The sequence below is a fragment of the Peromyscus eremicus genome, chromosome 12, assembly GCF_949786415.1.
Source record: "Peromyscus eremicus chromosome 12, PerEre_H2_v1, whole genome shotgun sequence".
Classification (NCBI taxonomy): Eukaryota; Metazoa; Chordata; class Mammalia; order Rodentia; family Cricetidae; genus Peromyscus; species Peromyscus eremicus.
This window is the reverse complement of record NC_081428.1, coordinates 57,919,859-57,946,420: the sequence shown is the minus strand read 5'-3', so window position 1 is coordinate 57,946,420 and position 26,562 is coordinate 57,919,859. Positions and strand designations below refer to the sequence as shown.

Sequence of the window (26,562 nt, the reverse complement as noted above, 5' to 3'; positions counted from 1 at the left end):
TTTAGCTTCTCTAAATCCCCTTCTGACTCCTTTCTTACATGTACATGCGTCATCCTTGACTTCCTTATCTAGTCTCAAATATTTCTGGTTGCTTTATGGGGAAAGAAACTTCCTTTTCTTTTTTAGTCCATCTCTCCTTTGTTTCAGTTGCAAGTTGATCATTTCATTGTAAAAACAAACCCAGGAAACAGCTCATTCCCTTCTAGAAATTGCTTCTACTTCTATGGCTAATTCTCTTTCTAAGTGCTATTGGAGATTAAGCTTTCTAAGTGCTATTGGAGATTAAGCCCCCAAAGAAAGGCCTCTCACTAATCAAACACCTAAATAAAGTCAGAAGTGATGCACATCCCAACAGATATTAGTTACACCACAACACGGAAGCACAAGAAATTTGGAAGAAAAAAAAAGTAACATGACTCCTCCAAACGACTACGACTCCTTAACTTGTGAGCACAAAGATATTGAAATGGCTAGGCAAATAATCGAAAAGTCTACTCATAAAAATGATTAATGACCTCAAAGAAGGCATAAACAAACAGATGATGTAAGGAAATCAACTCAGTATGTGACTGAGAAAGTCAACACAAACAGATTTTGAAGGAAAAAATGAACAGAAATGCTGGACATGGAAATCCAATAAATCAAATAAACAATCCTGCGGAAAGCCACTATACCAGACAAGGCAGATAAGGCATAAGGAGGAACATCTGGGGCTTGGGAGATGACTAAGTGTGTAAAAGTGTTTCCTGTGCAAGCACCAGGATCAGAGTTCAAATCCCTAGAAGCCATGTAAACCACAGATGTGCAGCAGGAGCGTCTGTAGCCCCGGTGCTTCTGTGGGGTGATGGGAGCTGGAGATGGGAGACTCCCCAGAGGCTCATGGGCCAGCTAGCCAAGAGTACATGGTGGAAAAGCAACAAAGTGGTACTGTCTTGCCAGGCGGTGGTGGTGCAGGCCTTTAATCCCAGCACTTGGGAGGCAGAGGCAGGCGGATCTCTGTGAGTTTGAGGTCATCCTGGTCTGCATATTGAGTTTAATTGGCAATAGCAACAAACAAACAAAAAACAAACCAAACATCAACAAGCCTAGGAGAAAGTCTAATTCAGAGGACTAAGGACCTCTAAAATGAGAACTTTAAAGCACTGAGAAAAAAAGCAATGAAAGGAGATATTAGAAGAAGGATTTTCCATGCTCACATGTGGGCAGAAAAAAACATGAAAAAATTGATATATTACCAAAAACACTGTGCAGATTCAATTCAGTCTTACTAAAATTTCAGTGACATTCTGCACATAAATAGAGAAAACAATCATAAAATTAATATAGAAGCAAAAAAAGACCTCAAAATAGTTGAACCATATTACAATATCTGATCTCAAGTTGTACTGCCTAGCCACAGTTACAGAAACAGCATGATACAGGCACAAAGATAGACATGTAGCCCAGTGGGATAGAACAGAGAGCTCAGAATTAGCCCTATAGATGCAGCTGTAGGTGTCTATTTTTTTTACAAAGGTGCCAAAAATATATATTAGAGAAAAAGAGAAAAAAACAGTGCCCCGAGAACTAGATATCCACATACAGATGACCACAACAAGATCTCTATTTCTCACCTTGTAAAGAAAAATTTATTTAAAATGGGTGAAAGCCTTAGTTAAGACAAACTGCCTTCTTTGATGCTTTGGAGGAAAACATAGGGGAAAACCGGAGATAAGGCCCAGGCAAGGACTTTTGGAGAAGGACTCCTCTAACTCGGGAAATAATAGCATGACGTGACAAATGGAACTGCACAGAACCCAAGGACTGCGGAACAGCGAGGCTGACAACAGAATGAGGAGAAAATCTTCGCCACTGTACGTGTAACAGAAAATTCATATCTAAAACACAGAGAAACTCCTCTTTCGTTTTTGTTTTCCTTCAGGAGCACAGGTTTCATAGCCACCTGAACCAAGGAGGGAACCTTGGCATCACCTGAACATTGTAAACACCTCCACTGAAAGAGAAAGGTGGCCAGAACAAAAGGGAGAAGACAAGGGAGGAGGGGGAGGAGAAGGATGAGGAGGAAGGAAGGAAGGAAGGAAGGAAGGAAGGAAGGAAGGAAGAAAGGAAAGAGAGAGAGAGAGAGAGAGAGAGAGAGAGAGAGAGAGAGAGAGAAAGGGCAGGAGGTATAAACCAACAAGCCACTTCAGATATATAAGTCCCAGTGCAGAATAAAAGCAACACACACACACACACACACACACACACATACACACACACACACACACATACACATACATATATACACACATACAAACACTACACACATACATACACACATACACACACCACACACATACACACACACATACACACATACATACACACATACACACACCACACACACACACACACACACACACACACACACACACACACCAAAAACAAAAAACAAAAACAAGACAGCATATCTTATCCACAACTTTCTAATCTCTCTATATGGTACGCCTCTAATGAAAACAGCCCGAAAGAACTTCCAGACAAAGGATTCCAATGATTATAGCTATGTTAGACAACACATAGCAGATGTGAATAAACTCCAGGAGAAACAAACCCCCAAAGTTGAATGAAGTAAGGAAACTCATCAGAGAGGCCCAGAAGTATCCAAAACAACACAGGTTATGGCTGTTGCTCGTAGTTGCTCATCAGAACTGGATGGTTAAGACTCTATTGCTGAAGACACCACATACTTGAGTTGTAAGACACAGAGAATCCATTCTGAACTGCCCAGGAAACTTTCTCTCTGCCACATAGCTTCCATAGTGCTGGAAGGTGCTATGAAGGCTGCTGGGGGAGAAAAGTCATCAATGGTCTTATCTAGTGCTGGTCCCTGCATGCTACAACACCCACTTTCCAGACCAAATATGCCCACTAGTGCTAACGGTGGCAAGACTCTTTATGGAGATTACCAACTGATCTCTTGATTGGATTTGAGGTCTGCTCTACAGGAGGAAATTCATGCCTAGTACTGTAAACAGGATGAAGGAAATCACAGACCTTAGGGGAGAATCTATTGATGTTGTCCTTTTAAATGGCTATGCTATCAAACTGCCTTCTAAATATTTATATTGGTATCCACAGATTTATGTTGCTCCCAACTTTGGCCAGAGACGTTTCTTATTGCAGCGGGTAGTGGTTAATGCAGAGACACATTATTGTTCAAAGTGCTGAGAATAAGTGACTTTGGATGTTCAGCCATCAATGAGACCTCTATATCTAACCCCAACCCCCAAGGCTCAGGGAACTTCACAGAAGATGGAGGAGAAAGAACGTAAGAGCCAGAGGATGGAGAGCAGGGCTGTGAGACGCTGTCTTCTGAACATGACATGACTGTTGTACTCATGATCCCCCAGCAGCTGGGGTGACCTGCACAAGATTTGTGCAAGATCAAGCCAATCAAAATTTCCATCATCGATCGATCGATGAGGGAGGGGCTTGTGAGGCCCCAGCCCTACTTGAGAAGCTATTGGCAGTTGGTGGTTCCTTGGAGGCAGAGTCACTTGTTTTTGGGAGTATGGCAGTGGAAGGCCGTCTGTGCACCTGTGGATGACCCCATGCCTATGTGTACACGGGCAGCTCTAATTGGACTCAATGGGTTAAGTAGGTAAATAAATTATAAAAGGGACAGACTTTGGGGGAGCTGACGGGAGGAGTTCTAGGAAAATTGAAGTTAGGGAATGAGGAGTGAATATGATCAGGAAACATTGCCTTTCATACATGTAGGAGATTTTCCAAAAAATAAATACAAATTTAAAAATATAACACAAAAGAAACCCCCAAAGCACCCAATTGATAAATGAATAGTCATTTCTCAAAGTATTAATGGCCAATAAATAAACACACACACACACACACACACACACACACACACACACACACGTAACATCCTTAGCCATTAAGGAGATACAAGTCAAAACTACAATGAGATTCCATGGCACCTCAGTCCGAGAGGCTGTCATCAGGAAAACAAAGGACATAAAGAGTGCAAGGAAAAAGAAGGTCTGCACTCTGCTTGTGAAAATGCAAATTAGGGTGGCCACTACTTTGGAGGTTCCTCAAAAGGCTAAAAATAGAACTAACACGTGACACATCTACACTATTCCTGTGTATATAACCTAAGAACTCTTAGTCTGCACATCACAAAGATATTGACACATAAACCATGTTTATTATGTCACTATTCACAGTAGCCAAATACAGAACCATCAACAGATAAAAGAGTAAACATGAGTTATACACACACACATATATATGTACTATAAAACACTTTTCAGTATTGGAGACTGGACTTGGCTTGTATATGCTATGTACCATTGCGCCATCGGGCTGCCTCCTCGTCCGGTGTGCTCATTAAAAACAAACTTTAACTGGTTATCTTCAGACAGGACAAAGACACTTGTCACCTTTCTAAGAGATGCCAGGCTGTTCCTGCTTCCTCAGGCATTTTTTTACCAGGAGCAGCAGCAGAAATCCAAGGAAGACCGCAATAACGACAATTGCAATGGCACCTGCAATCCAGGACGAATTTTCCTTTTGAACAATTTGGGGTTCTGGAAGAACTAGAAATGGCAAATTTTCTGTCAGTAAGAAACTCATTTATGAAAGGCTTAAATTTGCTGCCCGCCCACCTACCTGTCTGTCTCCCTCCCTCCCTCTTCTCCCCTCCCTCTTTTTCTTTCCATCATCCCCTTGGGTTCTAGGGCCATAGGAAACTGAAATCAACAACAGGGGGCTTGGAAAGTCCCTGGGTAATGGTTCCTCCATCCACCATCATCTAGAAGTCAGTCTCTAGATCACCTCTCATCTGGGCAAAAAGAACATCCTCCTCATGGGCAGTTTTGATTATTATTTCCACTGAGGTAGCCCAGGATTCCTCAGCCTGCTTTTTGGCATGCCTCCTCTGTTAGAAAACCTTTGATATTTCCTCCTTCTCTTGAGAATCCAATCCCTGAAGGCCAGAATTACTTCCTAGAAGAGGAGTGCCTAACTGCAGTCTGGGAAGTTGATGGGAAGTTGAGTGGCTCACTTTATAGACATTTAAAGGAATAGTTCTTTTATTTAATCCTAAATTATAGGAAAATTAGGGTAAAAATCTCCTGTAGTTTAGCTACAATTCGTAAGCATGTTTTCTGTCCCTAGAATAATAAGGTAAAGAATTGTTGGCATTGTGGACCATATTTAATATCTTTTGAGTGTGTCCCTGTTTGTCTCACTTGAACCTATTTGGAATTTCTAATGGGGGAGGGTTATACTTTCTATTGGAAGACTTCCACTTTTTGATACTCAAAGAGATTCAGTAGCTAACCTATGTCTGATCAAGGCATAGATTAGGGACAGAGAGATACAAGCCCTTTTGCTAAGGTAGCTGGAGCTGAAGCATTTCTGAAGGTGGTACCTGGGGAAGTTCTAATCTAGTTGACAAGTTGAGGTGATGAGTGTATGGTGTTGATCAGTCCCTGCTCATTTGTAGACAAGGGTGGCGCGGTGGTGGGGGTCATGATGTTGGTGGCTACATGACGGTGCTGAGCTCCAGGAACTACTTAGGGTGTCTTCTGTGTGGCTAGGAGATGTTACAATAGAAGCCACTGGGACAGCTGGGTAACTCCATCTTTCACTAAATTCTCAGTGACTGAGACATCTGAGTAAATGGAAATCAGTACCAGGAAAGGGAGTGTGGGTTTAGTTGTAAAACTGGCTATGGGCACTAGCTGCAGGGATGTTTCTAAGAGTATGTCCATAGGCCAAGTTACTGAGGGAGGCACCAGGAGCAAGGAGGAGGCAAAGCCAGGGGGATGCAGAAAGAGATGGATGGAGCGATGCCATCAGAAGGGGTAAATCATAGGGAGAGGGCTGGAGAAGGGGCCGTAGAAACAGAAGGCAGATGGCTGGGGGAATGGGATCAGGTTCAGAATAAATGGGGGTCAAGTGGGTACAGGGTGCCTTTATTCTAGGAGGAATGGTTGCCTCTCAAAAGTTGAGTACAGGTATAGATTAGCTCTCAATGGGACAGAACTGGCACTGAGTTTCAACTTTTTCTTTCATCAGCATGGAAGCCAGAAATGCATCAAGAATATGCTACAAGCACTCCTTCACTGGGTCTGTCTTGAACGTACTTCCTGCTTCTTACTAGGTACAGCCGACTCACTGTGGTCCTCTCATCATCAGCCAAGCATAGTTGCTACCTCACAGTTTTTCTGTGTGGAAAGTTACTGCAGATTTGAGGGTCTTTCATTTAGAACTCTGTCCCCTTTTTCACCATATTTACCGAGCCCAATAATCCATTTTACAGTATGATAAAACCCTAGGACCTTTAGGAAAGTTGACCTTCAAAGCTCTTGCCTGCCTCTGAATGCCCACACAGCTGATCATCAGCTTGTTTTAAATTTAGGCAATTGTTTCCACAAACTATAATTTAGACTTGAATTTCATCTTAAAAAATTCAGTTTGTCATCTAAGTATGTCATAGAGTTCTTATTTTCCTGGAAGAAACTCAAGAACTAGAAGACATCTTCTACCTTTGAGTTTTCAGCCTTATAATCAACAATGCCTAGAACCATTCCATATGCACAGTACTGTTGGGAGCCAGGTATAAACATAGTACATATGTATGTATGTGCGTGTTATGCATTTTATTCAATTGACGGCTTCTTGCTGGGAGATATCTTCTATTTTCTGACTAAAACACCTCATCATCCTCCATCCAAGAATAGCTCCAAAGTCTGGGTCAGTTTCGGGGCTAAGACCATGTTTCCTCAAGTGTAGCCCAGATTCATAGACTCTTGGGCCTTGAATCATGCAGATGTAGCAGGAGCCTTCTATTTGGGTCCTTCCTACCGGCCTGCTGGAAGGTTTCCCCACAAGCAGTGAACATTGGATGGTTGGGCTAAAAGGTTTGCATGTAACTCCCAGTGAAGTAAGTAGTCTTGGGAAGCAGGCTTACCTAAATGGTGAGGTCTGGAGACAATCTTCACAGACGCAGTTTCCAGAACACACAAGACAGTCACATTGAACACATCATCGGGGAACGGCATAGATAGGCTAACGGAAATGCTGAACAGTTCTGTGACATTGTCTTGCAATATCTTCATGTCCTCATCATGCTCATTAGTTGAGTTAGTTATCCAAAAATACATCTTTATAGGTTTTGGATAACCTTGCTTAGACGAGCAGGTCAAATTTATGCCGGAATTTCTTGTTATATTCGGAGCCGACTCTATTTCAGGTTCACTGAAGTTAGCTGGAAGCAGAGTAGAGAGGGAAATGGTCAGTCTAAATGTAGATGTATTTACAAAGGAATGGTAAGTAACTAACAGCAAATTCCCTGATTGGGGGACACCTGGCATTCTCAAGGTGTAAAAAGTGGGGGCCTCAGCCCAGAGGGAAGGTTACACAATAAGCCTACATTTATCTATCAAGAAATTCACTTAACTCCTTATCTAAGTCAAGAGAGTGCTCTCTGACAGACAAGCTAGCTGAAATGGTCTCACCAAGGTCTGTAGTGAAGCAACTATTCCAGGAAGTGGAGTCTGGGTGGAAACCTGCTCTGACTATTGGGCCCACATTCCCACAGGGAAGCATTTCAACTCTCCACCCAGGGGGTGGAGCTAAAATTCCACCAGGAACTCACAGGGTTTACAGACCTTACATGCTCTGGGTCTCATCTTTAAGAACCTAAGAATAAGAACAAGAAGTGGGAGTCTTGTCTTTGTGTTTACAAACTCAGAATATTGGTTTTGGACACAATTATTATGGTCTCATCATCATGCATTATAACAGTGGTTCTCAACCTGTGGGTTGAGACCCCTTTGGGGATTGCACGTCTGATATCCTGCATATCAGATACTTACATATGATTCATAACAGTAGAAAAATCACAGTTATCAAATAGTAATGAAATAATTTTTCATTATTGAAAAATTATGTGGGGTCATCACAACATGAGGGACTGTATTAAAGGGTCACATTAGGAAGGTTGAGAACCACTGTGCTCTAAGAATTCATCCATCTGGGGGCAAATTCTCTCGCCTTTGTTTCCCACTTATGTTTTCAGGGCTGAAGTGCACTGGCCCATAGATCTTGGACCTGACAAATGTGCCTTTAGCCAGCCAAATCCCTTGCTGTTCTTCTATAGTTACTAGGGTGTTTGCAGATTCTATATACTAATTGATAATTCAGTATGGGGCTGGAGAGATGGCTCAGCCATTAAAGGCTAGACTTATAACCAAAAAGTTAATGCAATGTATTGTTTCTAACACGGAAGTCACTAACATGTCATCTTCTTTGAGTTTGGCAATATTAACAATGCTCCTTGAACATCCTGCTGATGCTGGCTGAGGGCTACCAGATTCTCTTTAGCTTCATCAACAATACCTTTGCAGTCGCGGGTTAAGTTGTAGCAGTAATACACATTATAACAAATAGACAACCAGTTTTAAAAGCTTGTCTGTGCCCCGCCTGAAACACACTGTTTCTCCAAAGGCGCCTGCCATGCACAGAGAACACTGACTTAGCACTTGGTTAAATGAAAGCCTGGTAGTCTTGTTTGAATCATGTTGCACTCAAGGGGAGTAGCACTCCATTCTATGCCTGTTTTTGCCTGTTTGATTGTGTGGTTTTAGAAAAAGTTCCTTCTAGGAGGAAAGGCTGCTTTTCCAAAGTTGTTGGTCTGCCTTTTCCAAGTTCATTAAGAACTCATCTGGATCCAGCAGTAGCATGTCTAGGTATCTACCCCAGAGAAACACAACTTAGGTCCACACAGAAGCTGACACTTGAGTGTTTACAGCGGCTCCATTTGTAACAGCTTTCCAACTGGCAACAACCCAGTGCCTTTCAGTGGTTGAATGGATAAAGAGTATAATGTAATTCATCAATTAAGGAAAAAATAACAACTTCCAAATTGCTGATACACTCAACTTAGGTGAAACACACGAGGCATTTTGCTGAATAAAAGAAGTCAGCCTTGAAGATTAAATACACATGATTGGCTCCGTGTCTACGATATTCTTAAAAATGACAAAAATCTAAGATCCCAAAGCAAGAGCTATGGATAAAAAGAGAATGACTCCAAAAGGAACTATCCCCAAGGGAATTTTCCACTGTGATGGAAGTGCCCTGAATCTTATCTATACAGAGTCTACAAAATTAATAACAATTTTGCACTTAAATGATAGATAGGTTTCCTTGTATGCTGGTTTCAGAAGTCTGTACTGACATGCAGGCCTTTCTAAGCCCGGTGAAACAGAAGCTGGCTTATTGGTTTGTGGGTTCTGTTCAGTGGGTTGTTTCCCTTTTGTCTGCTGGGCTCATGGTTGGGGCAGAAAAACTCAAACAATCTATGGAGAGTTGGAGGGAAAGTCTGAATCTGTTAGCTGCCACTCTTGGTAGGCGCTCCAGACCACAGTCTGTGTGTGTGCATGTGTATGCCTTCACGTGGTGTTTGAGTGTGCGTGCGTGCGTGCGTACGCGCGCACTGGTGTGTGTGTGTGTGTGTGTGTGTGTGTGTGTGTGTGTGTGTGCATGCATGCGTGCTTGGGTGTGTGTTTTGTACACACGTGGAGGTAAATGTCAGATGCATTTCCTCAACCATTCTCCATCTTCTGCCTTCCTGTCCAGTTCTTTCAAATTCCCAGCCTTAATGTTTCCCTGTTCATTTATAGTCTCATGTGAGCAGGCCAACTATCTGAGCACAACATTGACCACATACCGGTCACTGACAGCTCCGTATCTGTCTGCTGGAGGATGACCGAACCTTTGGGTGTTTTCTTTTGTATGAAACAATCATATGAGCCCATGTCCTTGATCTGAACATTGTGAAGTCGTAGAGTCCAGTTATCGCTGTCAAAACTTGTGCGGCCCAGATACTTGTCAGCCACGTTATCGAGCTTCTCTTTGCCCAAATAGTGCTCATACAGAACCAACTTTTTCTGGTCCTGCCAAAATATGACCAGCTCACTTAGGCTTCTATTTTGAGCCTTTGTAAATGGGCATGGCAGGTACGCAGTCCTATTGAAATAAGCTTGTCTCTTCAGGAGAGCAGCATCTAAAATAGAAAAACTGAGAATTAGGGAAGAGGAAACAGGAAGGAAGAAATTCCATTCCCCCAACACAACACCCAGCGTCTGGCTTTCCAGCGAGCGATGGTCCTGGAGAGCCGAATGTTAAGATCTAGAACTGGGCGCCCATGCTGGACATCTGGGTCAGACCCTTGTTCTCGCTCCACTGTTCCCTTGTGCAGACTGCAACCTTTGTGAGTCTCGGTTTTCTCACCTCCTTAAGGAAGTGGTCTGAAATAATGTTCTAGGATTCTTTCCAGCACTACGGTTCTGTGGATTTCTAAACCAGAGTATTGACCGTCATCACGTGGTTATTATAGGCTTCCCTAACTGCTGTGCCACCACCCTAACCCCTCCCCGTCCCGTGCCATCCTCTTATTCTTTGGTTTGCTATTGTAAAAAAAAAAAATGTAGTGACTCTTGGGAGATTGTGTGGTCAGAGTGTTTAAGGAACACGAGTAGAATGTTGGGAGTGAACTGTAGGTGGGAAGGTGAGGAGGTGCTTTATCATATCGGAGAAACCCCAGAGAAACTGACTTGCTACCCCCAGGCTTCACTGCCTCTGCAAACTTTTATAACCCCAAAGGAGCATGCTGGCAAAGTTCAGAGATAGGACATGCTGGCATAAGCCAACTTGTAGGACCTTTTTCTGGGCCACAGAGCTCCTTGAGACTCAGCAAGGAAATAGAGGGAGCTGAGAGGTGAAAGGCGAGGTGGGTGGGTTGTTACTGGTTCACGTGAAGTTGGATGCTGCCATGGGGAGAAGATTGGAGAAGGTTCTGCATAAAGAGCAGTTCATCCTTCAGGATTTCAGGAAGGGAGGAGAGGGAGGGATGAGAGGGGGAGGGAGATGAGATGAGTCCCACTCAAAGTGTTGGTGGTGCAGGAGAAAATAAATTGACCTCATCAGTGGGCCTCCCTTCAAACAGGACCTAAGTAGACAGGGAGCAAGAGTGTGTACTTGGCAAAGCTGAACTACTGCAGACCACCCCACGAGAACCTATGGTCAAGAGGTTGCCAGTGATCTCAGGGGGTACTCCACACACCAGTGAAGTATAGCATGCATGTCTGGGCTGGAGGGAAGAGGGAAAACACTGGGTTCCCACAACAGTGAAAATGGGATCTAAGGACAATTTACTCCATCCGGCTTTCTGTTACACCTTTGGTAATCTCTTAAGCGAGAGGCAAGAGTGCCACCTACTGTAAATGTTCCCAGTGCTGTGACGGTTGGTGTGGGCAGGACTCTGGGGAGGGCAGGACACATTCTGGTTTAGGTCTAATTTGTTGTGTGATCCTGGGCAGATGATCTAATAGAAAAGGCGAACAGGCAGCTGAAGCATTGACCAGCTATCGATTGGTGTGACATTACTGCTCAGCTGTCAGTCACATTTTCTCGAACTGAAAGTGAATTCACCCTGACTTTCTTACATCTTCTTGACACCCAGGTTTTCTTTTCCTCTGTGGAGACTCACAGTACCTACTTTCCTTTCTATCCACTCTCTCTACTAACAGACAAGTGCAATGTCTCCTACCCAGGCCCCTTCTTGAAAAGATAACTGAGACTTCCTCTTCACCTCAGCTCCCTCTTTACCTGCAAATACAAAGCAGACCAAAGCCATTGGCCTCATCTGGGGGCTGGTCAGAAACTTAGACTCTCTGGTTCCAACCAAGATCTCGATCAGACTCTGCATTTTTACCAAGAACCCCTATTTGGAAAACTAAGGAGATTAGAGACAATGGCCTGGACACATTCATTTCTACCTTTTCCAAACCTCTTCTCCTCTCCATGGGGGTGGAAATCACTCTGTAGCCATTCTGAGTGGAACTGAAAGTATTTCACAGTCTACATGCTTTGGCTCATCCCCAGACCCTGGTTTTCTTGATGTCACTCTGAATCAGGAAGGTACATGTTCATAACTGTGACCATATGGGGAAGATGTGACACAAGGTCTGTTCTTTCCCCGTGGCTTCAGGCCTCCCCTGTTATGGTCCCCAGAACTTGGGGCCTCTAAGCAAGTGAATTCCCTGGGATTCCATTGGTGGAAAGCACAGAGGATCCCTCCTTCCTCTAACACTTGGGCAAGAGAAATGGTTTGATGATGTCAGGAGGCAGGCACGTAGGAATTTAGCCATACATCTCCCCGACTGGGAATAGAGATCAAGAATACTAAAGGACTTCTGTAGGAAAACAAACATCTGAGTGCCACCCGGAGCCCATGGTCTGAGAACTCTGCGAGTCTACCACCCACCAGAGCATCAGTCTTCCCTGGTCATTACCCCAAACTCGGGCGATGCTTTAATCATCTCTTCCTCGTTTTACTATGCCATTATGTTCCAAGTTTCTTCTTCTTTTTGTGAACTTCCTCCAAAGCTTTTCTAGGCTTGCTGGAAGTCCCGTTCCATTGTACTAGACTCCATGATAGCTGAGCCTCTTTAATAAGTATACATTTAAATGTTCTTTCCGTGATATCCAGTTCTACTCAAAGGAAATCTGTGTGGCCCCCAGACACTGCTGGCTTCATCAACAAGGACCTTGAGCAGCCCTCTTCATTTAGAGGGATCTATATTAGTCTATGTAACCTATCTCACTGATGTGAACCATCGATTATTAGTCACTACCTCTTCACTCAAGGAGGATTTTGGCATTATATTCAAGGCTGTTCTCTCTAACCAACTTTCAACATAACTGTCAAGATAATCTAACAGTTTGTCCACCACCGAGTCTACCAACAACCTTATATCAAAGCTGCTTGACTTCATCAGCCACAAAGACTAGTTCAGAAGCCTTCCATCTTCCATGACATGATCCCAAGCAGAGTCACCTGAGGCTCAGGACCTCAGATCTTGGCCTCAGCACACTCATCTCTACCCATAACCCGTGATTCCTCCAGGTTTCACTCTTACTTTCTCTATATCTAGTCTTCAATTTCATTGAGACCTCAATCTTGTCCCCACACTGCATTATTCCCCCCAAAGGATGCTTTGAGATGAGAGAGTTCTTATGTGGTTTTGAACAATGTGGTTCTCGAATCCTTGATAATTAGTAAATGTGACCGAGAAACCGGATTATTTTTACAGTGCTGGAGAGAAAAATTGAATTTTTTCATCTCATTTAATTTCAATTCATTCAAGCTTAGTAAGTCACATATGGCTAGTGGCGATTACACTGAACAGCACAGAAATAATACAGCTTTTTAACCATTTCTCACCAGTAAGGCCAGTAAATGTGCTTCTTTGCCTTAGTAGAAGGCATACTGAAGAAACCACTTCGGGTCTACAGATCTGATCTTATAACTGGATGGATGAGCACTCTTAGAGGAAGTGATTCCATTGAACAGACAGGTAACATTTGAAATTTGTGATGTTCTATTTCTCAGAATGTGGCCTCCCGTCTTACCACCCTGTCTCAAAATGATCCCTCTGCCCTTGCTTTTCATTTTAGTTAGAGTCCCCTAGTGAGCAGAAACAGCTCCCGCCTCTCCACTGCTCACCCCCATCTCTCCTGAAACTTTCCTGATAAGAGATGTTAGCAGCTCCCACCAGGGCAGCCCTGTGCTCTTTCTGACCTCACCCCATCTGACCATACCATCAAAAGTTGCTCAGTTTTGACATCCTGTCTTCTTGGAATGAACTTCCTCAGTCTGACTCCCTGGTTCATGTGCTATTCTCGCTGGGATTTATTCTGAATGCCCATTGGTTCAACCGCTAACAGAGTGATCCAATCTGTTTTCGATTCAATAACCTAACAGATGCTTATCTGCGGTCCACAGCCTTCACTGGAGTCCCAGATACCATACCCAATGGCCCTCTGGGTGCTTTCGTGTAGACAGCAACGGATACACTCTTCTTCCTCTTAAATCTTCCTCCCCTATCTCTAAGAGTGGTTCTCCTACTCACTGCCATCCCATCCATCACCTTTTGATTATCTGCAGGAAATGCCCAAGAGAGCACACACGGACATTGCCTAGGATACCCAGAGGTACTACAGCCAAGGACAGTGAGTGACTATGAAGCAAAAACGAGGACTATCAGAAAAAGAATCTGGATTTGCCTGGAGACTTTGGGGACATTATCTTTTATGTTCCCCATCACAAGGCAAGGGTGGTCCATACAGGAAGGGTTTGTAAGTTTCATGTTCGTGGCTAGAAAAAATCAAAACAGGGTCACCTATGCTAGCCCTCCACACCACCAAATCCAAACCAGCTTGTTATCTGACCTTGCAAGAGATTTCGAGAATGAGACACCCAAACTTCCCAAACTAGCTGATCAGCAAAACAGCGAGACTCCCTTAATGTATGCACCACACATCCTTACACGAAACAATAAGGTATTACCCAGTCTGTTTTTCTACTGTTCTGCCTCTACCTTACGGGAAAGTATCACTGAAATGACCAACCCCTTTTTCTGGTTTCTGCTTTTTTTTCAGCCTTTCTCTCTCCATGAAACCAACCTCTTCTGCTCAGCCCTTGAGGGGTACTTTTTCTATTTCACAGGATGGAGTGATGTGTAATGCTAGAATTATCAAATAAAGCCTATTAAGATCTTCAAATTAGTGTGAAGTTGGCCTTTGATGCCACAAACATATTTGATACCGAGGGGGTCAAATCCCAGGTTATATTTAAAAAACAAAATTAAGGTTCCCTTGCTCAGAAAGAAAAATAAATAAACCAGTCTCAAGGTCCTGTTTGTTCGCAAAGGAGCCGATCCACCAGGAAGGCCTTGCTCTTTCTTACCAATTTCCATCTTTCTCCTCAATGACTCCCCTCCTCATTCATTCTCTCTGGGATCCGCTAAAAATGAGTGACTAACTGGGGTAAGACACGCCCTACTGAGAAAGATCCGTGCATTTGAAAAGGCTGAGCAAAGCGACTCTTTGGGCACAATAGGTTTGAATTGTTGTTTACCCCAAGTACTTGTTTCAGTGACCAGTCAACAGTGACAAGAAATAGGAGCTCAAGGTAAACACATAAATGCTATTTCATCCAGCCATCCAGAACCTACAGAAATCTGGGGGCAGACGGTGGGCTTTTTCCACAGAGCACAGAATCGGTCTGAGCTGTGTTGTGCACACCAAGTAAGAAAGACTCGATCGACCACTGCAGGGTTGTTGAGTCAGATGCTGTTGGGGTAAAAAGAGAACTCCAGAACCTGGAGAACCCTCAGGAAAACAACAGCCAAGGGTCCAACCGGACCAGGCACAGTGCAGGCACCTGCGGCCATAGCCACCTGAAGGCCGGGCTGGAGGCTCCCTAGAGGGAAGGGACAGTGAGAAGGCTCAGAAGGTGGCTGCACATGTCTGGTAACCTGAGCTTGACCCCCCAGAACCCACATAAAGGTGGAAAAAGAGAAGCTATACCACAAGGTTGTCCTTTGCTGCCACACCAATTAGTTAGGGGCAGCAACAAAGGTGTCTAATTTCTAGGTAGAGAGAAGATGTGGAAGGTGTGGGAAGAGGGACAGAATTGTTTTGCTCTGTGTCTTATCTATCTTCATAAATTACCCAACTTTGCATCCCCCCCCCCACCATCCCCGTGGATTATTAGTGCCAATTTCATCTTGTTTCTCTCTTTGGATGTCTGACCTGTGATAGGTCTCTACTCCCTAGCTCAGGAAGCAGAGGTATGCCCTAAAAGGAGAGACAGACTAATTCCAAATAGGTTTTTTCTACATTAAAAAATGGCTGGCTTTTAATTTAACGACACATTCTAAATCCGTTTAGTGCTGTGCATATGCACGTATATGTGGGTCACCCACTGGAGCCATAGATATCAATGTCCCCACCCTAAGAATAGTGACTCTCTCAGTGGCCATCAATTCCCATTAGCTCTTCAGCTAGGGGTGGGGATGAGCTCCTCACTGCTCCTTGCTGGAACTTTTAACTTTCTTGATCTTGTGGTTGTCTTGTGCAGATGACCACGGCTTCTGTCAATTTACATGTCTAGCAGCTGCATCATGTCCAGAGACCAGCGGTTCACAACTCTCCTCCCATGCTCTGGCTCTTACATTCTTCCCACCTCTCTGCTCTCTGGCTGTACTCAATGAGCCTTGGGGACTAGGGCTGTCGATGCAGCGGTCCCATGGACGCATAGTCAAAGTTGAGAGGGAGACGGAGGTATTTTAGGGGGGCTGAGGGAAGGAGTGGGGTGGATATGACCAAGACACATTGTGTACATGACTGCAATTTTCAAAAACATTTTAAAAAAGAAGTACGCTTATAAATGATTAACACAGTGAAAAAAATGTAAGGTTGGAAAACGGATTGCAACTATCTTGTCATTACTTTTAGTGATGAGTGAAATACTGGCGAGTTCATTTTCTAATGGTTGATGCTGTTTTTCTACCTTCTTTAAATCTGTTCTTCCCTAACATGTATCTTCTTCGCATACATCCCCTCACTACCACGAAACACAATCAGTTAACATTCAAGAGTTTTTCTTTTCTTTTTTTTTTTCTTCTTATGGTTTCAACATCATCACCTTCCTTTTCAGGAGCTAGGAGTTTCCATGGTTTCAAAGCAGGTCAAAAGCAAAGTAACACCTGCCCTTGGTTTTGGTGGGTTTCTCAACTTTGCTTGCTCACTTTCAAAGGGCAGAGCCAGGAAGTCTGGGGACAGGGAAGGTGTCTCCGTGAAGCTGATACTGAATATTTGTTTCCAGGACATTTCTCTCCCAGACCCTAAAAGCTAGGCTTGCCACCGTGACAGGCAGGGCTAAGATCTAAGCTACAAGGCCATCTGAGGTATGGTTCAAGACAAGAGGAGGATGGGAAGGAGGCGACTTGTGAGCAAGAAAGGACTAAGCTGAAGCAATATCCTCCACCAAAGCTATTTGAGTCACCAAGAAACAGAGCCGGCCGCTTGTAGGTGCCTCAGGAGCAGGAGTTGGGAGAAACAGCCTGATGTCACACGTCAGTGACGTTCAACTTGCACCACTGCAAATGAATCTGGACTCTCCCATTAGGAGCTGAGTTGCTCTTCAGTCAATTACTTAAGCTTCTCTGCACTTTAGGGACCTTGTCTTAAAATGGAGAATAGTGACAAGGTCTAATGAAGCAAGTTATTAGGATTTTTAAATGAATTGCTATTTACAAAGTGCTCAGAGAAGTACCTGAAAACACACACACACACACAAACACACACACACACACACACACACAGAGTGGTACACAAGCACACACACTGGCACAAATGTGTATACACACACATATATACACCACACACACACACACACACACACACACACAGACATATATGTATGTATACACACACACACACAGATAGGAGCACCTGTGCGCGCGCGCACGCACGCACGCACACACACACACACACACACATGTATACACATGCACAATCTATCTTTATCTCCCCCACCCCTGATATTTGTGTGTGTACACATTGCCTTTCTACCTCCCCAGGAACTGAGACTCCAGGTCATCGGCCCTGGCGGATGAAAGCTGCTGCTCTTCTCGCCTACACTGCTGATGATGGATAGGTGAGCATCTGTAGATTTCACCCTGGTAGCCTCGGCAAGCTTTGGTGCTAAGCAGAAAACACAAATCACAAAAGGCCTGTCTCCACCCGCTGAGATCTGAGAGAATATCTCCACAGTGCCCAGCTCCTCCTTACCCAGCCAGGGCTGGGAACAGTGTCCAAGGGCCTGTTGTGTGACCATTATGGAGGAGATGATTTTGTGGTTGAACTGGTTAGTCAGAGGCCAGGTGGTCAGGGGTGGCTTGCAGATGCTTCTGGCACACTGCCAGCTCAGCTACCCTGCCTGCTTGTCACCGAGGCTGAGGTGGCTTCTCTGACAGCTGAGGTGGAGAAATGAGTAACAGGAAAGGGTGGGCCAGCAGAAATAAAGCAGCATTCAGTTGCAGACTCATGGTAGGGCCTCCAGCCAGCTGCTTAGAGAGGCATCCCAAAGAAGAGCAATGGACTGGGAGGGGCTGAGTTCTGGGAAGCCTTACAAATCTAAACTTTGGGCACTATTAAGAAAAAGATCAGCCGGGCGGTGGTGGTGCACGCCTTTAATCCCAGCACTCGGGAGGCAGAGCCAGGCGGATCTCTGTGAGTTCGAGGCCAGCCTGGGCTACCAAGTGAGTTCCAGGAAAAGGCGCAAAGCTACACAGAGAAACCCTGTCTCGAAAAACCAAAAAAAAAAAAAAAAAAAAAAAAAAGAAAGAAAAAGAAAAAAATCACACAATTCAAACACAAAAATGTCACCCAGCAGGAGGAGACTGTGATGGGGGATCATCATTCGTGTGTGTGTGTGTGTGTGTGTGTGTGTGTGTGTGTGTGTGTGAATCTTAATTAATTGTGGTTATCTTATCCATATCTTACTAGGTTGGGCCTCCTGGGGTCTTTATAGGTTCAGAAAGGGGGAATCTGTGCAAGGGGAACCTGTAGCATCAGCTTCCTTAGCTTCATGATACATTGGCTGGCATGATTAATTGGAAGTCCAGAGTCACAGGTCTAGAGTTTGAACTAGGGCACAGGCGAAGGAAGAAGGGTGTGGGCAGGAATCAGTGCTGCAAGAGGCTTTGGGAAGTCCACCAGCTGTTTCCCAAGGGCCTGAGAATACTGGAAATGAGGGCAGGAAAGACCAGAGCGTGTATGTGTGGAGCCAAGTCAGAGGTTTCTCTGCAGTGGCCTTCTGTAGCCCTCCATAAGCCTTGGATGGGACACTCCACCTTGTGCTGTGTGTCTGGATCCTGGGAGTTTGATGGAAGAGCAGGGAGATGCCCAGACTACACCTGGTCTTGGTCCTGACCCTTCCTTGGTCTCTAGGAAAGTTATTTGCTATGGAGTCTAAGGCAACTCGAATCAATCCTGAGCAAACCCCACCAACTCTCAAGCCTGGGCTTGCAGTGGTTCAACTCCCTGAGGGACAGCAGAAGGACTCCAAGACTTTACACAGGAAAAAGGTTCTTACCTGAGAGCACAAAGACCGTTACAAAGAGGATTCCCAATCCCATGGTGCTAGAGTGTAAAAGATAAGACAAAACGTAGTTAGAAAGTGAAATTGAAAACATTTGTACCTCAAAACATGACCTGGAAATGGTGTTTGGAATTCATGTGGTTCCCAGGGGTGGCAGAGTCAATGTATACATTCACTGAGGCCATTCCCCCCTCCCCCCGCCCCCTTAGCTCCACACACAGGCCATATTACCCAGCCTCCTCTGCAGTGAGGCAGGGTCAAGCACCTGAGCTCTGACCAGTGGAACTGTGGGCAGAAAAGATGGCAGCTACTTCCAAACATGGTAACAGAGGCCGCCTTCCTCCTCCCTCCTCTCTCCTCTTCCTTCCTAGACTCAGGAAATTCCAAGGAAAAGTCCAAGGGTAGATAAGATGGCCAAGTCTCACAAAGGCAGAGACCTGGTTTCCAGAATGAAGTAGTAAAACAGTGTTCCCTATCCCTCCACACCCTCCCCACAACTGATCTGGACTGTGGCCTTAGCAGGAAGCATTTCATGTCAGTCGAGGAGGCTCAGGGACACTCTGCAGTAGAGCACAGCAAAAAGTTCCTTTTTCTCCAGCACCGCTAGGGGTGCGAGGGAACACAGACATTTGAGTAAAATCAAACTGCCTTTAATTTTCCTGTGGTTTTCAAACTTCAGTGTGCACACAAGTCACCCGGAAAGCACGGGAAACACTTCCCCTGGGCTGTGCACAGAGAATTTCCCAAGAGGTTGAGATGAATCTTTTGTCTAACAATCCCCAGGGCCACACTTTGAGAATAACTGCCCGACATACCCACTTCGTCTGCAGCCTGATCCGAAGAAAGCGTCACACAGGGCTTTACAATCTCTAGCCTTCCCCTCCTCTGTTTTCTCTGTGTTTCTCCACTTACCCACTCACCGTAGACCCCAATGACTGTGGGGCTTACGGGAAACACAGGGTAAGGACCAACATTAGAAGATGGTGGAAAAACAAACCAATTACAGCAGTTTGGAGCAGATCCCAAGACAAGGCCAATGCTAAAGACTTACCATGGAAATATGCCACCTTGCGTTGGGTGGCACACAAGTTTGGCTTGTAGCTTTTTAACGGCCCACGTGAGAAGGAAAGCCTAGCAGGTGGATTAATACCCGGCTTTGCACACAAAGGGAAACTAGTGCTTAGGGAAGACACACTACTATTTAGTGGATAGCAAAAATTTCTCCCTTGGAAGGTGGATTGTCTAAATCTGTTCTCCACCCTTCAGGTGGTGTATGTGGACACTCCCTCTGCTCTTACAGTGCTTAGCACAGAGCAATGGGCTAAGGTGTGTTTGTGTGTGTGTTTCAATCCTTCTAGACTGCAATGTTTTAATTAAGAATTTTTAGAGATTATACCTGCACATAACACAAAAATTTAAAAGGCCGGGCGGTGGTGGCGCACGCCTTTAATCCCAGCACTCGGGAGGCAGAGCCAGGTGGATCTCTGTGAGTTTGAGGCCAGCCTGGGCTACAGAGTGAGTTCCAGGAAAGGCGCAAAGCTACACAGGGAAACCCTGTCTTGAAAAACAAAACAAAACAAAATTTAAAAGTAAATATGAGTGGACTGGGGGCTGTGGAGCTCCCATGGGACTGGACTAGGCCCTCTGGATACGGAAGATGCTTGTTTGGCTCGAACTGTTTGGGGGGCACCCAGGCAGGGGATCGGGATTGGTCCCTGGTCTACGGACAGGCTTCTGGAATCCGGTGCCTGTGGTGTGACACCTTGCACAACCTTGGTGCAGTGGGAAGGGGCTTGGACCTGCCTAGGCTCAGTGTGCTGGGCTCTGCTGACTCCCCATGGGAGACCTTGATTTGGGGTATGTGGGGATGTGGGGTGGCTTGGGAAAGAGGGCTGGGGGGTGGGAGGAGGGAGGAGGGGGATCTGTGGATAGCATGTGGAGTGAGTAGAAGATTTCTTAATAAAGAAAAATGAAAAAAATGAGAAAAAAAAGAAAAGAAAATTAAGGCACAGAACTTCCCACAATGAAGAAAAAAAATGGCACAGAAATTGCTTCCTTTCTTATCAACTTAAAATTCATATGTCACATGAGCCATCTCAAAGACAATATGCAAAAACTTGAACTGTTATTTATGTGGAAAATGTCATGTAAAATTTATTTATAAATGACTATTGCACACCTAATAAATATTTATCTCAATAAAAAAAGTAAAGATGATTCTTGGACACGGTAATCCATGCATTTAATCCCAGCACTTGGGAGTCAGAAGTAGATATCCACCTATCTCAGCAAGCCCTAGGCCAGGTTGGTCTGTATGGTGAGTTTTAGGCCAACAGGGGTCCATAGTGAGACCTTGTGTTTTTTTTTTTTTTTTTTTTAAGTAGAGGTGATGTATTTAGTTAATTCTCTTGTTGTACAACAACAAATCTGATAAAAAGCCCATAGTTTTGGGGCACAGTCCATCATAGCAGGGAAGGCATGGGGGTGCGAGCTTGAGGCACCTGGTCACATTGGACCCTTTGTCAGGAAGCCGAGAGAGGCTGGTATTCATGCTGCCTTGTCCTTCCTATTCAGTCCAAGACCCCAGCCCATGGAATGGTACAGCCTACATTTAAGATGGGGTGCCCTACTTTAATTAACCCAGTGAGGAAACTCACTTACAGACATACTCAGACATGTCTCCTAGGAGACCCTAGATCCTGTCAAGCCGGCAGCCGTTATTAGCTATCACGGCGACAAACGGTAGAAAGCAAGTCTCTCTCTCAGCTCTGGTCCCTGGCTATCTAACTTTCTTCCAAAGATGTGCCTGGAATGACCAATATTACCTGTTACCAGTTTCTTGCCTTTGCTTAGATTTATTTTAGACACACACAAAAATAATAATAACAACACAGATCCATATGTATTCTTATTTCATTTTAAAACACAAATAATAATACTCAGTACATAGTGTTTCACTTGCACTACCAAATTGGGGATAATTTTATAGCTGTATTAATTAGCACCCTCATATTAATAGTTGCATATTATTCTACTGTAGTCTACTTGATACAAATAGCCATGTGACTGATACTTAAGTTGTTCCCAATCTTTTTATTGTAATAAAAAACCCAAACTATCTCAGGAGCTGGCTGTTTCCCAGAAGCAGAATTACCTAACTAAGGGTTAAAGGGTAATGCAATTTTTGCTTTCACAGATACGGAATGATTGTCTTCCCCATTATACATTTAAACTCCCATCAACAGGTAACTGCTTATTTTCTCATACTTTTTTGTATATTTTCTAATTTCTGATCTGTACTATTTAAAGGTTAAAATGACATATCATTATACATTTTTGACAGTGCTTGGAATTGAACCCAGGGCCTTGTGCATGCCAGGCAAGTGTTTCACTAATTGAGCCTCTCATTGTAATTTTTTTAAAAATTACATTTAGTTGTGGTAAAAAAAATACACACAAAATTGACTAGACTGATCATTTCCAAATGTGCAGTGGCATGTAATAGACTCACATTGTGTAATCACCAACACCATTATCTTCTGAAGTCTTTTCATTTTGCAAGATGGAAACTCTGGAGTCAGTAAACAGTGATTGTCCTGTCACCCTCTCAAAGAGCACCTTCTGCCTCCATGGATCTGACTTCTTTAGAGTGACTGGAATCTTACACTATTTAGCCTCTGTGGAGGATTTGCTTCACTTAGCACGGTGCCATAGGGGCCCCTCCATCAGGGCCCATCTGTACTGTAGCACCTGCCAGAGTCTCCATCTTCTAAAGATGCTCGCCCTGCTTCTAGCTTATCTGCTCATCTGCAGGCGGCTGCTTGAATCACGTTCACCTTCTGAGTACCGTGAAGGATGCTGCTGTGAACGTGGCCATACAAATTTCTCCCCCGTTTTCTGCTCTCACTTCTTCAGACGCAAACCGAGAAGTGGAAGAAGAGGTCATATGGAACTTCTATTTTAAACTCCCTGAGTAACCACTGTACACCAGTAGTTCTTTACATTCCCATCAAAGGCACACAGTGGCTGATTTCTCCACATCCTTGCCAACACTTTTCTGACTTGGTTTTCAAAGTCTAAGCCATCCTTATGGCTGTGAGGTGATTTCCACTGTCATTTCAAAACACAATTTTCTCATGAATCTGAGTATCTTGTCAAATGACTAAGACTTTCACATTTCTTATTCCATGTACTCGTCACACATTATTATTATTATTATTTGCCCTGTTTTGAGTCTGGCTTTCTCGTGTTGAACTGTAGGAGCCTTTTTTACACATATATATATATATATATATATATATATATATATATATATATATATTACATATATAGGAAGCTAGCAGTTTGTGATAACGTTACAAGTAAGTTCAGTTGCTAAAATATTAGATGTTCGATGTATGAACCAATGCCTGGTGTCCAGTAACTTTCTTCTCTCCTTCTCTCTCACTCCCATCTGCCCCTCCCCCATCCACTCCTCCTCTGTTTCTGTTCAGAAAGCGGCTGGCCTCTCATGGGTGTCGACAAAGCATGGCGTATTAAGTTGAGACAGGACTAAGCTCCTCCCTTTGTATCAAGGCTGTGCGAGGCAACCCAGCATGGGGAATAGGTTTAGCATTGTCTGTTGAACTCAAGCTGTCATGGCAACGAGGGCGGAGCCTGGGAACACTTTTCCATCTTTTCACTCTAAGTCACTCATAGCATCCTACTTAGCATGGATCTGAGGCTGGGGCCTCTTTAGGTCTGAATTCTTTTTTTTTTTTTTTGGTTTTTCGAGACAGGGTTTCTCTGTGTAGTTTTGTGCCTTTCCTGGGACTCACTTGGTAGCCCAGACTGGCCTCGAACTCGCAGAGATCCGCCTGCCTCTGCCTCCCGAGTGCTGGGATTAAAGGCGTGCACCACCACCGCCCGGCCTAGGTCTGAATTCTTACCTAAATACAAGAGTCTGTTTTAGGACCTGAAAAATTGGTACATTTAACCTACTCAAAGAAGTTTTCCCCACCCGACATGTCGAACAAACAGGGACACAAAATCAAATTATGCTTTGTTATAAACGAAACAGATTAGTTTAACTCAAATCACTGCATAAAACCATTATGGCAGTGGTTCTCAATTTGTGGGTCGCAACCCCTTTGGGGGTCAAAGGATTCTTTCATGGGGTCACCTAAGATCATTGGAAATATCAGGTATTTATATTACGATTCTTCACAGTAGCAAAATTACAGTTATGAAGTAGCAACAAAAATAATTTTATGGTTGAGGGGCATCACAACACGAGGAACTGTATTAAAGTGTCACAGCATTAGGAAGGTTGAGAACCACTGCATTATGGCTTTGGGAAATCTTGAACAAATAGTCCCTGTAACTCACTGGGTGGGATGAAGCTCTGGCCCTATCCAGGAAGTCCACGCTGACGCAAATTTCTCCATTTGGAAGCCTTTTCTTTCCCTGAGCAGAAGCAGCAGCCTCCTGCACTTCCTTGCATTGATAACCAGTTTTGTGAGTGGTTTTTGTTTTTGTTTTGTTTTGTTTTGTTTGCAGGGTGAGGATTTGAGACAGGGTCTTGCTCTATGGCTCAGGGTTGCCTCAAACTCAGGATCCTCCTGCCTCAGTCTCCCAAGTACTGTGGTTATAGACTTGCACAACCACACCCAGCTCAGTACTGGCTTTATCCTCTGAAACTACCTATGGTAAGCCCCACCCCCATGCCAGCAAAAGCCCTTTAGGGGCTCCAGGACAGCAATCTTCTCACTCCTCACACCCTGGCCTAACAGGCAGCCATGGTTCCTCAGGGATGCATCCCGAATGCTCATGTGGAGACTTCACACCAGCTTGGCAAATACTACAGACATCTCCAGTGTCCATTTCTAAAACACTGACACAACCTTCCTTTTAGAAAGAGTGTGTGAGAATATGTGTGTGTGTGTGTGTGTGTGTGTGTGTGTGTGTGTGTCTAGGTTAGGAAGCCAGTTCCTCCACTCTCGTTGGCTCAGAAGAGCAGAAATGTCACTTCCCCAGAACTGAACCGCCCCCCAACTTCAAACACAGTTTAAGACTTTTACCAGGTGGCGCAAGAAATGGAAAGTCTTACTTTCTGAGGGAGCGCTCGGCGGTGGCAGTGGGAAGGGAAAGAACCTAAGAATTTAGGGGGGGATTCTCTGACAGATTTCTGTCTCTAGAAGCAGAATAAGGTCTGAGAGGTGGGTGAGCTAGTGATGAACCTAAAAAGCAACAGCGCTCACATAAGAAGAGTGACATTCTAGAAATCAGAGTGCCATTGTCACTGGCTTTGCGTATCTGTGCCCTCACAAAATGGAAATAACAGTGGCCAGGTGAATGACTGATTACCCTGCTGTGTTTCATGGCGAGGTGACATTGTTCACCCCCATAATACAGATAGAGGACCAGTTTCAGGGCCTGAAGATACATGGTTCAAGGCCATGTCCTCAGTAACAGCAGAATTGAGATTTAAACCGATCCAACTTGGCTGACTTTTCTTGAACACAGCTTGGCTCCTTTAAAAGTGCCAGTCAGATTCAGTAGTGCATGGGTAGCAAGCAAAAAAAGATTCTGAATCTGGTGGGGTGAGAGGAGGCATAGGATGGGGTCAAAGCATCCATTTGCAGCATGGGGGTTTTGTCCTAATAGACCAATCATTCCATAGACGCTGCTTGAGCATCCCCTCTGCCAGGCAGTGAGCAGTACTGTGCTCTGCCCCTCACAGGCAGTGGGCTGAGCATAGGCACACCGCAGGGATTCTGGGGAAAAGGAAGAGTGAGGCAGAAAAGGGAGAGGTAAAAAAACGGACCTCCTCAGGTCTGAAGGAGTGTTTGAGTCTAGTTGAGGCAGAAGAGAGGAGATGAGGTTGACACAGAGGACTCCACTCGTGGGAAAGAGGAAGCAGGAGAAGGGCTCCCTGGGAGAAATGGAAAAGACGTTGTCTTGAACATAGTGGTAACTGGGGTACTAGGGAAATGCGGTTACATGGGCTATTGTCTCCGCAAGGTTGTTCATTCCCACAGTCCTTTGGGCAAATATTTACAGAATATCTTCATCATTAGAGTGCTTGTAAAGGTTTAGGGAGATTTAAAGATGTGTAGGTCTGGGTCCCTCATATAACACTGGAAAGGAAGGCAGAGTGTCCACGAATAAGTCAAGCTGAAAACCATTGCAGACAGTGGCTGCATTTAGCTTCTCCAGAGTGTGCAGCATTCTTGCTCCAAACAGAAGCAGATGCCACAACCACGGCAGGAAGGGCCAGGTCTGACAGTTCAAGTGCACCAGGGCCCAGCCACTGTTCTATGACTATGTACGCTTATGGCTGGACAAGCCGACTGCTGGGCAGGTCCACCTGCTGCCTGAAGGACACAGATCCCGAGGCCGCCCATTGCTGGAGCCTCTGTCGGCCTCTAGTGGGACATCATGTACTGAGGTGCTTCAGAGAGTCCCAAAAGCTGAAGTCACATGCTTACAGCAGCTAGCATTATCTTTGATATGAAGTTTCTGAACTATGAAGAATGGACATTGCTGGAGGTCAT

General features: G+C 44.6%; 1 protein-coding gene across 1 annotated transcript in view; it reads right to left on the bottom strand.

Moving 5' to 3' along the window:
- Nucleotides 1–4,255: 4,255 nt before the first annotated feature.
- The window catches only part of Cd86 (CD86 molecule), a 53,953-nt gene continuing 31,646 nt past the window's right edge, over nt 4,256–26,562 (bottom strand). The window contains exons 2-5 of the mRNA XM_059277487.1: nt 19,022–19,068; nt 9,743–10,078; nt 6,980–7,276; nt 4,256–4,598 (exon numbers count right to left, since the gene is read on the bottom strand). Coding sequence (XP_059133470.1) covers nt 4,447–4,598; nt 6,980–7,276; nt 9,743–10,078; nt 19,022–19,068 — 832 coding nt within the window. The 3' untranslated portion in view covers nt 4,256–4,446. The remainder of the gene's footprint in view (nt 4,599–6,979; nt 7,277–9,742; nt 10,079–19,021; nt 19,069–26,562) is intronic.